The 15,601-nt window shown below is 38.8% G+C and overlaps 1 protein-coding gene across 1 annotated transcript in view; it reads left to right on the forward strand.

The window, feature by feature from the left end:
• The first annotated feature begins 1,038 nt into the window (after positions 1-1,038).
• LOC117717993 (uncharacterized) overlaps positions 1,039-15,601 on the forward strand; it is a 148,712-nt gene continuing 134,149 nt past the window's right edge. Inside the window, exons 1-3 of the mRNA XM_076911165.1 lie at positions 1,039-1,274; positions 13,702-13,899; positions 14,016-14,142. Coding sequence (XP_076767280.1) covers positions 1,039-1,274; positions 13,702-13,899; positions 14,016-14,142 — 561 coding nt within the window. The remainder of the gene's footprint in view (positions 1,275-13,701; positions 13,900-14,015; positions 14,143-15,601) is intronic.

Here is a 15,601-nt window from a genome sequence, read left to right on the forward strand (position 1 = left end):
GAGGTCTCTATAAATTGGCTAAGTTTTAGAAACTATGATTTGTGCTTCCCACAATTATAGTTAACTCAGTCATTCTGGATTTCTGATGGGATTGAAAACATATAGCTATTGACCTTAAGAGAAAAGACTTGAGTGGATGGTCATCAGCTGACATTCATCCTAAAGCCAGGTTCAGAACTACATGTTTTAGTTAGAATAGATGACAGAGGAGCTGGTTAGTCAACAAAAGGATGGACTGGGTATTAGGACTATCCTGTACCTCACTGGTACAAATTGGCATAATTATGTTCTAATTGTATTTTGAGAGAAAAGTTTCATTTTAACAGGAAGGGTGATGTGTAGGAGGAGCTAAGGTAAGAGGAGTACTGAGAGGAAGAAAAGGAGTAAGAAGAGGAGAAGAAGAAAGAGAGGAGAAGCTAGGTGAAGAAAGAGAGAAAGAGGGGGGAGACAGGGAGGCAGAGGTTCAAGTATCTCCACCAGTCAAAGATAGTTGTTATATCTAGGTTGGTCAGTGGGTTACACCTCTGATTGAACAATTCCAAACTTATAAAGCCTATGATTAACATTATGTTTAAAAAATGTATAAATGCAAAAAGGAAAAGGGGGCATGGGATAGGGGTTTCCTAACGAGGGTGGGGGGGGGGATGGGGAAAGGGGATGCCATCTGAAGTGTAAATAAAATATCTAATAAAAAAAAAGAAAAAAAACATAAAGAAAAAAAACAAAAAACAGCAAGCACGCTCCTATCATAGTAGTTTGATCCAGGCGTTCCAATTGGTCAGCGTGCGAATGCCTGTGTTTTGATGCGTTGCTTGGCAACAGTGGGATTGGACTTCGGTTGACAGGAGTACCTGTGCTGCCTGGACTCTATCCTACTGAGCTTGCTTTGTGGGTGCTTTGTCGTGGTGGTGGTGGTGGTGACAAAGCTCACTTGGCTTCCTTTTGTGTTGGTTGAGAGTGGCCAACAACCAAGGGGGAGGGGAAGAGGGAGGGGCAGGGAGAGGGTGACTTGGGGTGGGTGGGTGGGGGAGTTCCACCATGAAGAAGTTCTTTGGCAACTGGAATCTAAGGCGTTCTTCCTCTGGCCCCTCCACCAGCCAGAGGGAGTCCTTCCCGAGCCCTGATGCTATTGTTCCCCACGCCTTCAGACAGCTCAAAAGCTACAATGCTTTTGGAAAGATCCACAAGGCTGCGAGCCGGGGTGCTGCTGTCATAGTTCAGTGCAGACTCATGCTTGAAAGAAATGGTGTCAATGACCGAGACAAGAATGACAGGTAATTGGGACTGAGAGTCACGGCCAAGGCACAGGTTGGGAGTCGAGTGGAGGAAGATGTGTCAGCTTTCCTAAGTAGCCCAGAAAACTAGAGAGGAGGGAACTGCCAATGCCTTCAGTTCTGGTGACTAGTATGTTGACCTTTGTCATTAAGATGTCTTGGGAATCAAAGGTGCTAATCTCTGAACTTGGCAGTTATTCTACTGTTCCATGAATGCGGGGTGGGGGTGGGGACGCTGCTGACCTAGAACTGTTCACCACTCAACTCCCTTGATACTTGAATTTCTTTACGTTTTGATACCCAGCCTTCCTTTTTTCTGTGATTGCCTGATGTACCTGTTTCTCTCCCAGGCTCTATAGTAGGTTGATACGTTCATGTTATTAAATTTCATTCCTTCAGTGCCCCAAAATAACTCACTTAATAGTAATAACCACGCTTTCAGTTTGGCGTCTGAGTTCACCTATGGGGGAAATATACAGAGAATCACGTATACGGCAAGTATACGTGAACTCCTGCAATGCTAACATTAATCTTTGGAGTCATTTTCAAAGGCTCTTTAGCTGACAGCCAGGCTTCTGGAAACTATGGTCTTATCATGCAGCCCAGGGCAGAAATTCAGGACCACATGTTTATCTTTTGGAAGGCTTAGCTCTCCTCGGCCAGCGGAGAGCCACCCATGCTGCTTCCCCTTCACTCCTTGACATCTCTTTGTGTTTTTCATCATCTGCAAACTGTACAGTAGCTTTGGTTTTCCCTCAGCTCTTTTGTGTAGAGTGTGTTGTTACCTTCATTTTTTTTCAAGCTGTACAATCCAATGAATTCATATCCAATATGTCAGCCTTGTTAGATGGCACCTTTATTTTTTCTTTATCTGTGAATTCTGCCATGAACACGTGGAGAAATATTATTATACATTTATTGGTAATAAAGTATCTCTTGTGACATGCAAGTTTATGACTTTTTTCACATAATTATTTTATACTATTTGTACTGTATATTATCTTGTACTATTATACTGTATATATTCTAAAAGCAGTTAATGCCTTTAGAAGTAAAGAATAGATCTTAATGGAAAACTGAAAGTTCATTATGCAATCATAGTATTATATACTTACAGGTTTGTTACATATAAATAATTAGACATCATCATTTTAGTTGAAGTTTTCTGAAAATATGACATTGAATATGTTTATCTCAAATACAGGTTTTCTTTCCATTTATACAACTTTTCCTTCAAGAGGTATAATGACTGCAGTCATAATAGTGAGAAGGAAAAATGACTTCAAACTGAAAATCTGTCTTAAATATGCTCATTACTTTTATCAACCTTCTTTTTTGTTTGTTTGTTTGTTTGTTTTTGGTTTTTCGAGACAGGGTTTCTCTGTGTAGCCCTGGCTGTCCTGGAACTAACTCTGTAGACCAGGCTGGCCTCGAACTCAGAAATCTGCCTGTCTCTGCCTCCCAAGTGCTGGGATTAAAGGCGTGCGTGCCACCACCTCCCGGATTTTGTCAACTTTCAAAAGAAAGTGTTTTAAAGCTGAGATACACAAATCATATGTAGTGCTTCGTCCTAGAACAGGAGGAAGACAAAAGCTTAGGTTAGATATGTTGAAGGAAAAATCAGAGATGTTCACAGAAAAAGCAAAAGTGGCTTCTTCCTAAAATCAGGAGATTATAAATATAGGCACAAGAGCACAAGTATGAGCTTTATAAATTTGTATGCATTTGCATGTTGGAAAATTTAGGACAGGATGATCATTTACCTCTCATTATGCTTGGTAAACACCAAATGGTTATATACGTCCATATATGAATACCAGCAGTTTGAAAATCCAATTGGCATACTTTGTGACAACTTCATTCTTTCTTAGAGAGTCTGCATAATGCTCTCTATATTTTCACTGGCCATTGTCTTATTTATATCTCTGGTACAGTTTGTATTTTATCTTGAACATCAGGTACTCATCACAAAACTTTTTAAGGGTCATTTTACTATTTCCATGGCTTCATTTCTGTTAGATCAAACACCCTGACAAAGCAACATACTGAAGAAAAGGGGGGTATTTGGCTTACAGTTATAGGTTATAGTTCATCATAGTGGGGAAATCAGAGTCAGGATCTGGTCACACCACATCCACAGACAAGAAAGGAATGAAACAAAATCAAGCTGTTTGCTCACAGTTAGCTCTCATTACTCAGCCTGTGGAACATTGGTACCTGTAGTGTGTCATTCTACAGTTAACAAGAAAATACCCTATAGACATCCCCACAGCAAACCTGATATACAGAATTCCTCATTTAAGGCTCTGATTCTAGGTGATTTTAAGCTGTGGCAAGTTGTCATTTAAGACAATTTAACATAGCTTCCTGGGTGTTGAAATACATGTTTGTTTCAATAAATGAAATAATGAATGACCCATATTGTAACTATTTAAATGAAAAACTTTCCATAACTGTGGGCCTTGATGTGAAGACAATAAAATAAAGACTTAAAAATTAGCTAAAATTATTAATCCAGAACATACATAGGCACACCTGCGCACACACACACACACACACGCACAAGCACACACACATACACACATTAACACAAAAAAGACAAACACTCCCCACATACATACATGCACACACACACACACTGTACACATGCACACACATACACCATACACACACTCGCAAACACACACTCACAAACACACACACCCCTGAAAATGATAGAAGTCTAGAAAATAAAACTATTGGACATACAAATGCAAATGCAGAGGTTTTGCACTTCATGGACCCATTTGTTGAGGCAATTTTCTCACATTAGGGGAAGAGAATGATTACTGACAGTATTTTACTGTATACCTCCTAAAGCTTGCTGATAAAATAACTATAATTTCAATTTCACCCATTTCTTGATTTATGGGTTGTGAGTTATAATTAATAAAATAATTAATTAAATTTATCAGAATCCTCACAATTACTAAGTATAAAGCACTCAACTCCTCAACTTTATTTATTCTTTTTACACAGTAGTTCACCAAATATACATCGATTCTCTATTATGTAGGTATCACATTTATTCTATGTCCTGTAAATGCCTCTCACCTTGTCCAGATTTTCTGCCCTGTGTAGAAATTTTAGAGAAATAGGCTTCAAGTCTAATTGAACCTCTACCTCTTTCCTTTCAGTTAACAATATTTCTAAAATTAGGAAATTATAAAGAGTAGCTATTTTGAAAAATTATAGCAGTATCAAAATCTATTCATTAATCATTAAAACCTCTCATTTCTGCACACTGTATACATTTAAGTAATGAATAAAACAATCTGCACTTTCTCATTGGAGTCCTGGTTTTTCTTTAGCTAATGATTTATAAATCAAAAGTTATTTTTTAGATACAATTTGCTATTGTCCCTTGTGCAGAAATGTATGTCCCATGTTTTTAACACTGCAAGTAAAAAAGAAATCTCTGAATTGGTTGCCCTAACTTAATGAATTGTGTGCTAAGAGCTGATATATATTATGTCTACATCAAAAGAAAATTAATTACATGCTAATAATGTTTACAATTAGATGAATAATCATGTGGTTTTGACTTTGTTTTGTAAAAATATTTTTATTGGATATTTTATTTATTTACATCTAGATGCCATCCCCTTTCCCCCTTTTTCCTCCCTAGAAAACCCCTACCCCATGCCCCCTCTTCCTTTTTGCTTTTATACCATTTTAATTACATGCAAGTATTAAGGTCAGTTCTATGTTGAGGAACTAGCAATAAAATAGATGCAAATAGTCAAGGAACAAGCAAGACAATAAACATAAATAGGCAAAGAACAAGCAAGGCAATAAACAAAGTTCTGTGAAGAATTCCATGATCACTGTTTTTAAGCGCTTATCTGGATGACCAAAATATCTGAGCCTACTTTCCTGTATTAGCCCAAAGTCATTTTTATGGCTGAAGCTTACTTTCTTGTTCTAGCCTAAAATTTAGATTCCTGCCTGAAATTATTTCTTTGTTCTAGCCTAATATTTAGATTCCTGCCTGAAATTACTTCTTTCTTCTAGCCTAATGTCAGATTCCTGCCTGAAGCCCACTTCCTTGTCCTTGACCAATGTCACATTCTTGCTAAGAAGTCCTAAAAGCTCTCCACCTCTCCCCCTTTTTTATTTTGTAAATAAGATGGAGCCTGTCTTAGGTCATTTTGAAAAGAATTACTTCCTTACTCATCATGCAATATGCATTCTCCAAAGCAATGCACTTCTGTCTTACGTTGGTAAGGCTCTGTGCAGACTCTTACCCGTCCTTGGCTTGCCAGCCTGTTAATTTAATAACTCTATCTAGGGGTCCATTTTCAGTTTCAAGCCATGTACTTTGGCTGCCAACATGTTGTTACAGACAAGCTTTATCATGATGGGCAGGAATAAAAGTATTCCCAGGACAAAAAGGGCTAGCATGATCAAGCTATATATGCCATTCTTGAAGATTGACCAAAATAGAAATACTGACCTCAGGCCATGGGTAATTTCATCAACAGTATCTGCTGCATCAACACTCAGCAGAGCAGCATTCTTTAAACTTATAAGTTCACTATGCAAAATTTAAAAATCCAGAGAGGTGTTAGAATTATGCTAAATACACTGCAAGTGTCTTTAAACTTTTTCCTAATTATAATGACTACTATTATAAATTTTAGAACTAACAGATCCAATGGTATTTGGCATGACACTTGAGATGGCTCCATACTCTTAATCTCTGAACCTCCTTCCAATAATTTGAATAGGATAAATGCATCAATTTGTTCTTCCAAATGCCTATCTAAATCCTCTTGTCTATTCAACACATTAGTAACATTTTTTGCTAAATGATTAACAAAAGTAGCTGTCTTAACTTCTTGTGTCACAGCAATTGCAGAAGCAGTGGTGCTAGCAATTAATGTAATAAAAGCCGTTATACCAGCAATAATCTAGCCCAATACCCTCCTGCTTCTGCTTAAGGCCTGACTCACTTTTTTCTAGTACTTGCAAGCTTTTTTTCCAAAGACCAAAGTTCTGTGATACTCAAGGCAATAAAACAAAAGCTGGTTGATAGACCTTCATAACTGACATGCTGGATTTCAACATGCTAACACAATTAGAAAGTATACAATCAATGCAACTTGCATTAAATACTGTAGAAGAAACAAAAGTATTTTTAATTTGACAATTAAATGAGCCTTAACACATGCACTAACACTTGTTTGAAATCCAGATCTTGTCCCAACCTTATCTCTTGCTAATATAACATTATAGAGAACTGCAGCTAACTTCCAAATATGTCTCTGAAAATGTCCAGATCCAGCCTTCCCAATGAAGACTGTTATTTCCAATATTGAATTGACTTCTAGACCAGTACATGAATCAGTCCGAATAACTGGTCACATTTAAGAAAAATACAATTCTCTTTTTGATTCTCTGTTCCATGAGGCCTAAAAACTTAAGGCAAGTCAGCTTTTCCCATCAGGGGTATAGGTAAGCAAAGGTGAGTCAGAAACATATGTCCAATGCAGCTCCCCAGTCAGCATTGTCACAGCACTCAGCAAGCCCACAGGTCAGCATCATTCTTTGTCCGGACATCAGCATGTCTCACCCATCACTCTGACCACCACCCTGCTCCTTCAGCTTCCTGCAGAAAAAACACAAACATGCCCTCTTCCCCACATTAAATACCTGATCGAGATCATGCTATATGCCAGTAAGTGGATCCTTCCCTTTCAACTATGCATAAGTATGCCTAGTTGTAGGGTGCCATAGACAGTCAGCAGATAGTTCCTTGGCATCCAATTTTTAAAAAAATAATTTAAAATAAAAAGAACATGATTTAAATAAATTTGTAGTATATGGGGATATATGTCCCCCTTTTTATTTTATGAAGATACTGTTTTAAAGTTTCTTGGGCCCCTTCCACAGTCTTTGTCCTTGACAATTATAAGGTATTCCAGTAGTATGGGTAATCTTAAATTGCTGCCAAAAGTCTCAATTGCTGTACTTCGATAACCAGATCTATTATCAGGTTTTTTTTGTTCTGTTTTTTATCATTGGATACTTTATTTATCTACATTTCAGATGTTATCCCCATTCGCCCCACCCCAGAAACTCCTTATCCCGTTCTCCCTCCTCCTATTTTTATGAGGGTGTTTCCCCTCCCAACCACACACTCCCACCTCCACACCCTCGAATTCCCCCTCACTGAGGAATCCAGCTTTCAAGAGACCAAGGACCTCCTCTCCCACTGATGCTCAACAAGGCCATCCTCCACTACATATACAGCTGGAGCCATGGGTGCTCCATGTGTGTTCCCATCCTAGCTGTTTAGACCCTAAGAGCCCTGGTTGGTTGGTATTGTTACTCTCCCCATGGGGCTGCAAGCCCCTTCAACTTCTTCAGTCTTCTCTCTAACTCCCCCACTGGGTCCCCGTAATCAGTTCAATGGTTATATACTAGCATCTGCCTCTGTATATGTCAGGCTCTGGCAGAGCCTCTCAGGAGACAGGTATATCAGGCTCCTGCCAGCATGCATTTCCTTACATCAACAACAGTGTTTGCATTTGTTGATTGCACCTGGGATGGATTTCCAGGTGGGGCACTATCTGAATGGCCCCTTTTCCAGTTTCTGCTCCACACATTATCTCCATATTTGCTCCAGTGAGTATTTTGTTACTACTCCTAAGAAGGACCGAAGCACCCACACTTTGGTATTTCTTCTTCATGAGCTTCATGTGGTCTGTGAGTTATGTCTTGGGTATTGTGAGCTTTTGGGCTAATATTCCACTTATCAGTGGGTGCATACCATTATTGTTCTTTTGTGACTGGGTTACCTCACTGTTATAATTAAGGTTGCTATGATTACAGTGGAGCATGTGTCCTTGTTATATGTTGGAGCATCATTTGGGTATACACCCAGGAGTGGTATGGATGGGTTCTCAGGTAGTACTATGTACAGTTTTCTAAGGAACCACCAGATTGATTTCCAGAGTGGTTGTACCATCTTGCCATCCTTCCAGCAATGGAGAAGTGTTCCTCTTTCTCCACATCCTCACCAGCATCTGCTGTCACCTGAGTTTTTGATTTTAACCATTCTGACTGGTGTGAGGTAGAACCTCAGGGTCATTTTGATTTGCATTTCCATGATTACTAAAGATGTTGAACATTTCTTTAGGTGCTTCTTGGCCATTCGATATTCCTCCGTTGATAATTCTCTGTTGAGCTTTGTATTCCATTTTAAAATAGGATTATTTGATTGTCTGGATTCTAATTTCTTGAGAGTTTTGTATATTTTGGATATTAGCCCTCTAACAGATGTAGGGTTGGTAATGCTCTTTTCCCAATCTGTTGGTTGCCGTTTTCTGTAATTGACATTGTCCTTTGCCTTACAGAAGCTTTGCAATTTTATGAGGTCCCATTTGTCAATTCTTGATCTTAGAGCATAAGCCATTGGTGTCATGTTCCAGAACTTTTCCCCTGGGCCCATGTGTTCGAGGCGATTCCCCACTTTCTCTTCTGTTAGTTTCATTGTGTCTGGTTTTATGTGAAAGTTCTTGATCTACTTGGACTAGAGCTTCATACAAGGAGAGAAGAATGGATCAATTTACATTTTTCCACATGCAGAACTCTAGTTCAACCTGCACTACTTGTTGAAAATGCTGTCTTTTTTTCCCCACTGGATGGTTTTAGCTTTTTTGTCAAACATCAAATGACCATAGTAGGTGGAGCAGGTTCATTTCAGGCTCTACAGTTCTGTTCCATTGATCTTCCTGCCTGTCTCTGTACCCATACCATGCAGTTTTTATCACTACTGCTCTGTAGTACAGATTGAGGTCAGGAATGGTGATTCCCCCAGAAGTTCTTTTATTGTTGAGAATAGTTTTTGCTAATTTTTTTGTTGTTATTCCAAATAAATTTGAGCCTTGCTCCTTCTAACTCTATGAAGAATTTAGTTGGAATTTTGAGGTGGATTGCCTTGAATCTGTAGGTTGCTCTCAGCAAGATGACCATTTTTCACTATATTAATCCTGCCAATCCATGAGCATGGGAGATCTTTCCATCTTCTGAGATCTTCATTTTCTTTCTTCAGAGACTTGAAGTTCTTGTCATACAGATCTATTACTTTCTTGGTTAGATTCACACCAAGGTATTTTATATTATTTGTGACTATTGTGAAGGGTTTCATTTTACTAATTTCTTTCTCAGCCTGTTATTCTTTAAATAGAGGAAGGCTACTGATTTGTTTGAGTTGATTTTATAACCAGCCACTTTGCTGAAGTTGTTTATCATGTTTAGGAGTTCTCTGGTGGATGCTTTGGGGTCAGTTAAGTGTAATATCATATCGTCTGCAAATAGTGATATTTTGACCTCTTCCTTTCCAATTTGTATCCCTTTGCTCGCCTTTTGTTGTCTAATTGCTCCAGGTAGAATATCAAGTACTATATTGAATAGGTAGGGAGTGAGTGGGCAGCTCTGTCTAGTGTGTGATTTTAGTGGGATTGCTTCATGTTTCTCTCCATTTAGTTTGATGTTGGCTACTGGTTTGCTGTATATTGCATTTACTATGTTTAGGTATGGGCCTTGATTTCCTGTTCTTTCCAACACTTTTACTATGAAGGGGTGTTGAATTTTGTCAAATGCTTTCTCAGCATCTAATGAGATGATCATGCAGGTTTTTCTTTGAGTTTTTTTTTTATATAGTGGATTAGGTTGACGAATTTCTGAATATTGAATATCTAATATTGAACCATCCCTGGATTCTTGCCTACTTGATCATGGTGGATGATAGTTTGATGTGTTCTTGGATTCAGTTTGTGAGAATTTTATTAAGTATTTTTGCATCAATATTCATAAGGGAGATTGTTCTGAAGTTCTCTTTCATTGTTGGGTCTTTGTGTGGTTTAGGTACGAGTGTAGATGTGGCTGCATAGAACGAATTGAGTAGTGTTTCTTCTGTTTCTATTTTATAGAATAGTTTATAGAGAATTGGTTTTAGGTCTTCGAAGGTCTGATAGAATTCTGCACTAAAACCATCTAGTCCTGGGCTTTTTTGGGTAGGGAGACTTTTTTTTTTTAATTAATTATTTATTTATTTTATGTATGTCAGTACACTGCTGCTCTCTTCAGACACACCAGAAGAGGGCATCTGATCCCATTACAGATGGTTGTGAGCCACCATGTGGTTGCTGGGAATTGAACTCAGGACCTCTGGAAGAGCAGTCAGTGCTCTTAACCATTGAGCCATTTCTCCAGCCCCTGGTAGGGAGACTTTTAATGACTGTTGTTATTGCTTTAGGGGTTATAGAACTATTTAGATGGTTTATCTGATCCTGACTTAACTTTGGTACCTGGTGTCTGTCTAGGAAATTGTCCATTTCATTCAGATTTTCTAGTTTTGTTGAGTATAGGTTTTTGGAGTAGGATCTGATGATTTTTTGAATTTCCTCAGTTTCTGTTGTTATGTCTCTTTTTTAATTTCTGATTTTATTAATCTGGATACTGTCTCTGTGCCTTTTGGTTAGTCTAGCTAAGGGTTTATCTTCCTTGTTGATTTTCTCAAAGAACCAGCTCCTGGTTTTGTTGATTCTTTGTATAGTTCTTTTTGTTTCTACTTGGATCATTTCAGTCCGGAATTTGATTCTTTCCTGCCTTCTATTCCTCTTATGTGCTTTTGCTTCTTTTTGTTTTAGAGCTTTCAGGTATGCTGTCAAGCTGCTAGTGTAAGCTCTCACCAGTTTCTTTTCTTTTTTTTTTTTTTTTTTTTTTTTTTTGGCACTTAGAGCTGTGAGTTTTCCTCTTAGCACTGCTTTCATTGTGTCCCACAAGTTTTGGTATGATGTGTCTTCATTTGCATTAAATTCTAAAAAGTCTTTAATTTCTTTCTTTATTTCTTCCCAGAGCAAATTATCATTAAGTATAGTGTTGTTCATTTTCTAGGTATATGTGGGCTTTCCATTGATTTTGTCATTATTCAAGACCAGCCTTAGTCTGTGGTGATGTGATAGAATGCATGGAATTATTTTAATCTTCTTGTATCTGTTGAGGCCTGTTTTGTGACCAATTATATGGTCAGTTTTGGAGAAGTTACCATAAAGTTCTGAGAAGAAAGAATATTCTTTATTTTTTGGATGAAATGTTCTATAAATATCTGCTAAATCCATTTGAATCTTAACTTCTGTTAATTTTACTGTGTCTCTGTTTAGTTTCTGTTTCTATAATCTGTGCATTGCTGAGTGTAGGGTATTGAAGTCTCCCACTATTATTGTGTTAGATACAATGTGTACTTTGAGCTTTAGTAAAGTTTCTTTTATGAATGTGGGTGCCCTTGCATTTGGAGCATAGATGTTTAGAATTGCAATTTCATCTTGGTTGATCTTTTCTTTGATGAGTATGAAATGTCCTTCCTTATCTTTCTTGATAACTTTTGTTAGAAAGTTGATTTTATTCCATATTAGAATGGCTACTCAAGCATGTTTGTTGGGACCATTTGCTCGGAAAATTGTTTTCCAGCCTTTTATTTTGAGATAGTATCTGTTTTTGTTACTCAGGCACATTTCCTTTATGAAGCAATATGTTGGGTACCGCTGACGCACCCAGTCCATTAGTCTATGTCTTTTTATTGGGGAACTGAGTCCATTGTTATTAAAGGATACTAAGAAAAATTGATTGTTGCTTGCTGTTTTGTTGTTGTTGTTATTAGAGGTAAGGTATGTTTGTGTGGCTATCTTCTTTTGGGTTTGTTGGAAGAACATTATTTTTTTGCTTGTTCTAGGGTATAATTTCCCTCCTTGTTTTGGAAGTTTTCCTCTATTATTCTTTGTAGGAATGGATTTATGAGAAGATATTGTGTAAATTTAGTTTTGTCATGGAATATCTTGGTGTCTCCATTTATGGTAATTGAGAGTTTTGCTGGGTACAGTAGTCTGGGCTGGCATTTGTGTTCTCTTAGGGTCTGTATGACATCTATCCAGGATCTTCTGGCTTTTATAGACTCTGTTGAGAAGTCTGGTGTAATTCTGATAGGTCTGCCTTAATTGGTTACTTGACCTTTCCCCCTTACTCCTTTTAATATTCTTTCTTTGTTTTGTGCATTTGGTGTTTTGATTATTATGTGACAGGAGGAATTTCTTTTCTGGTCTAGTCTATTTAGAGTTCTGTAGGCTTCTTTTTTGTTAATTGGCACCTCTTTCTTTAGGTTAGGGAAGTTTTCTTCTATAATTTTGTTGAAGATATTTACTGGCCCTTTTAGTTGCAAATCTTAGCTCTCTCCTATACGTATTATCCTTAGGTTTGGTCTTCTCATTGTGTCCTGGATTTCCCAGATGTTTGGGGTTAGGAGTTTTTTGCATTTTGTATTTTTTTAATCATTGTGTCAAGGTTTTTAATGGTATCTTCTGCACCTGAGATTCTGTCTCTTATCTCTTGTATTCTGTTGGTGATGCTTGTATCCATGACTCCTGATCTCTTTCCTAGGTTTTCTATCTCCTGGGTAGTCTCCCTTTGTGATTTCTTTATTGTTTCTACTTGCATTTCTATGTCTTAGATGGTTTTGTTCAATGCCTTCACCTGTTTGGTTGTGGGTTTTTTTTGTAATTCTTTAAGGGAGTTTTGTGTTTCTTCTTTAAGGGCGTCTTCCTGTTTACATGTGTTCTCCTTTATTTCTTTGAGAGAGTTATTTAGGTCCTTCTTAAAGTCCTGTATCATCATCATGAGAAGTTAATTTTGTATCTGAATCTTGCTTTTCCAGTGTCATGGGGGTATTCAGGACCTGTTATAGTGGGGGAACTAGGTTCTGATGATGCCAAGTAACCTTGGTTTTCATTGCTTATGTTCTTGCACTTGCCTTTTGCCAGCTGGTTATCTCTAGTGCTACCTTCACTCACTGTCTCTGACTGGAAAAGTCTGTCCTGTTATCTTTCTTGTGTCAGTACTCCTCAGAGTCCAGCTGTTTCTATGATTCTCTGATTCTGAGATCCTGGATAGCTCTTGGGAGTCAGGTTGCTTCTGGGATCCTAAAATCCTGGTAGGCCCAGGCTTCTGAGATCCTGTGGTCCTATTATCCTATGTTCCTGGGTGTGTTTGAGCTCCAGGGAGTCCAGCCTCCTCTTGGTTTTGTGGGATTTGGTTCAGAGCAGGTGCCCTATGACCTCTCTGGGCACTGGTGCAGATCTGAAGGGTCCTGTGCCACTGGCCATATTGGAGTCCCTGGGTCCCAGTAGGTCCCAATTCCTTCCTGTTTTGGTGTGGGTGTGTCGTGGCCTACTCACCCAAGATCCTGGGCCTGTTAGAGCTCCTGGGAGTGCAGCCTCCTCTGGGTATTGGGGGGATATGGTGCAGAGCTGGCACCCTGTGACTGCTCTGGGCACCGGTGCAGACCGGGACGGTCATAAAAATTGTTAAAATGTCTTCATTTTCACAGAACGATGTTACACTATGCCTGTGCACATGGCCATCCCATGGTAGCTGCCCTCCTAATAGAGTGGAATTGTGACATTGATCTCCGTGACAGTGACAACTGCACAGCACTAATTAAGGTAGACATCACCCAACAGTTTCAGTGTGACATGGATTTGATGGGAATTCTGGGAATAAAAATGATCTCAGCTAAATGCAAATGGTTAGTGAAATCTGTGAAATTTTTGTATTTCTCATCTTTCCTATTTATTTCTTGATGTAATACCCATAGGCTTCACAGTATGGGCATGAACAATGTGTGCTCACTTTACTAAGTAGTGGTGCTGATCCAAATGCCAAGGACAACCATGGGAACACGGCTCTGCACTATGCTGTTTGGCATAACAAAACTTCAATGGTAAACATACTGCTGGAACACAATGCTGACATCTGTATAAGGAACAAGGTACAGACCACACAACTTTGATTTAAAGATTATTTTCACTGCGTGTGCTTTAAATGATTTATTTGCATTGTGAAAACAATGACAGGACATATAAAAGTATATTATCTGGGAAGATTATGTTGTGTAATTTATAACTATCTTACAAATGGTATCTTATTTTAATAGTTAGAGGTTGTTTTTAAACAACTTTCAGCCCTTAAGGAATCCCATTCCCTTTGTATATCTGTAAGCTTGATGAAGTTACTTATAGGAGCGTGTGCAGGGCTTATGATTATTGCAAAAAAAAACTTCTTGTTCAGCATTGTTCATTGAACTTGTTAGCAGCTCAGTTCCTATCTCCTTGTCTGCCTGTCTGCCTGTCTGCCTGTCTGCCTGTCTGCCTGTCTGCCTGTCTGCCTGTCTGCCTGTCTGCCTGTCTGCCTGTCTGCCTGTCTGCCTGTCTGCCTGTCTGCCTGTCTGCCTGTCTGCCTGTCTGCCTGTCTGCCTGTCTGCCTGTCTGCCTGTCTGCCTGTCTGCCTGTCTGCCTGTCTGCCTGTCTGCCTGCCTGCCTGCCTGCCTGCCTGCCTGCCTGCCTGCCTGCCTGTCTGCCTGTCTGCCTGTCTGCCTGTCTCTCTGTGTATCCCTGGCTTTCTGGTACTGTGTTTCTGCTTCCCAAATGCTGGGACTAAAGTCATGCATTCCACATGCAGTCAGTTAGTGGTTTTCATTGTTCTAAAATGACCACATAGACAGTTATCAGACTTTGTATTGATAGACAGTTTCATTGTAATACCTGATTTATATTTTGCTTAGAAATAACCTTAAGTAGTAACTAAAAAAACTGACCTAAAATTTTTTAAGTAAATGTGCCTTAGAGACATTAAGAGTTCTTAAAGATAAGAGATTCATTGTCCAGTAGGTAGAAAAATTGTACAGATCCATTGTTCATAAGTTATCAGAGTACATTTGATGCCTGTATCATTTAGTTCACAACTTATGTCTCAGTGAGCCATTTGCATCTGCCGTGGGTTCCTAATACCATAAGTAGAATCTAAAGAGTTGCTTCCATAGCCTGGTGGGAATGCAGTTGTTTCTGTGATGCTTTCAGTGAAGTTGTGTATGTTTGCCACAAAGTCACCATGTAGGGAGGATTATGCATGTCATGATATTTCTTCCATACTGGTCTTACTGTGCTCAGGATTATAACATTTTTCTAACAGATGAACATGGTGCTCACACGAGGCATGATATTCTGGTAAACTAAATATAGTTTGTAATACGAAGGATTAAATCCTCTCCCAGAGATGCAATTTAACTCATCACTCAAAGGAAATACTGGGAACCTTTCCACTATGGTTTAATGTTTGGGGTATTAGAGATAAAAACGAGGGCTCCATCCTCAAGGAGCTTTGGTTTAGCAAGGAGCAATCACATGACTCAAATACCATGGTAATGCCAGGGGAAAAGCCAAGCTCAGGTG

The sequence above is a fragment of the Arvicanthis niloticus genome, chromosome 12 (assembly GCF_011762505.2).
Source record: "Arvicanthis niloticus isolate mArvNil1 chromosome 12, mArvNil1.pat.X, whole genome shotgun sequence".
NCBI classification, from domain to species: domain Eukaryota; kingdom Metazoa; phylum Chordata; class Mammalia; order Rodentia; family Muridae; genus Arvicanthis; species Arvicanthis niloticus.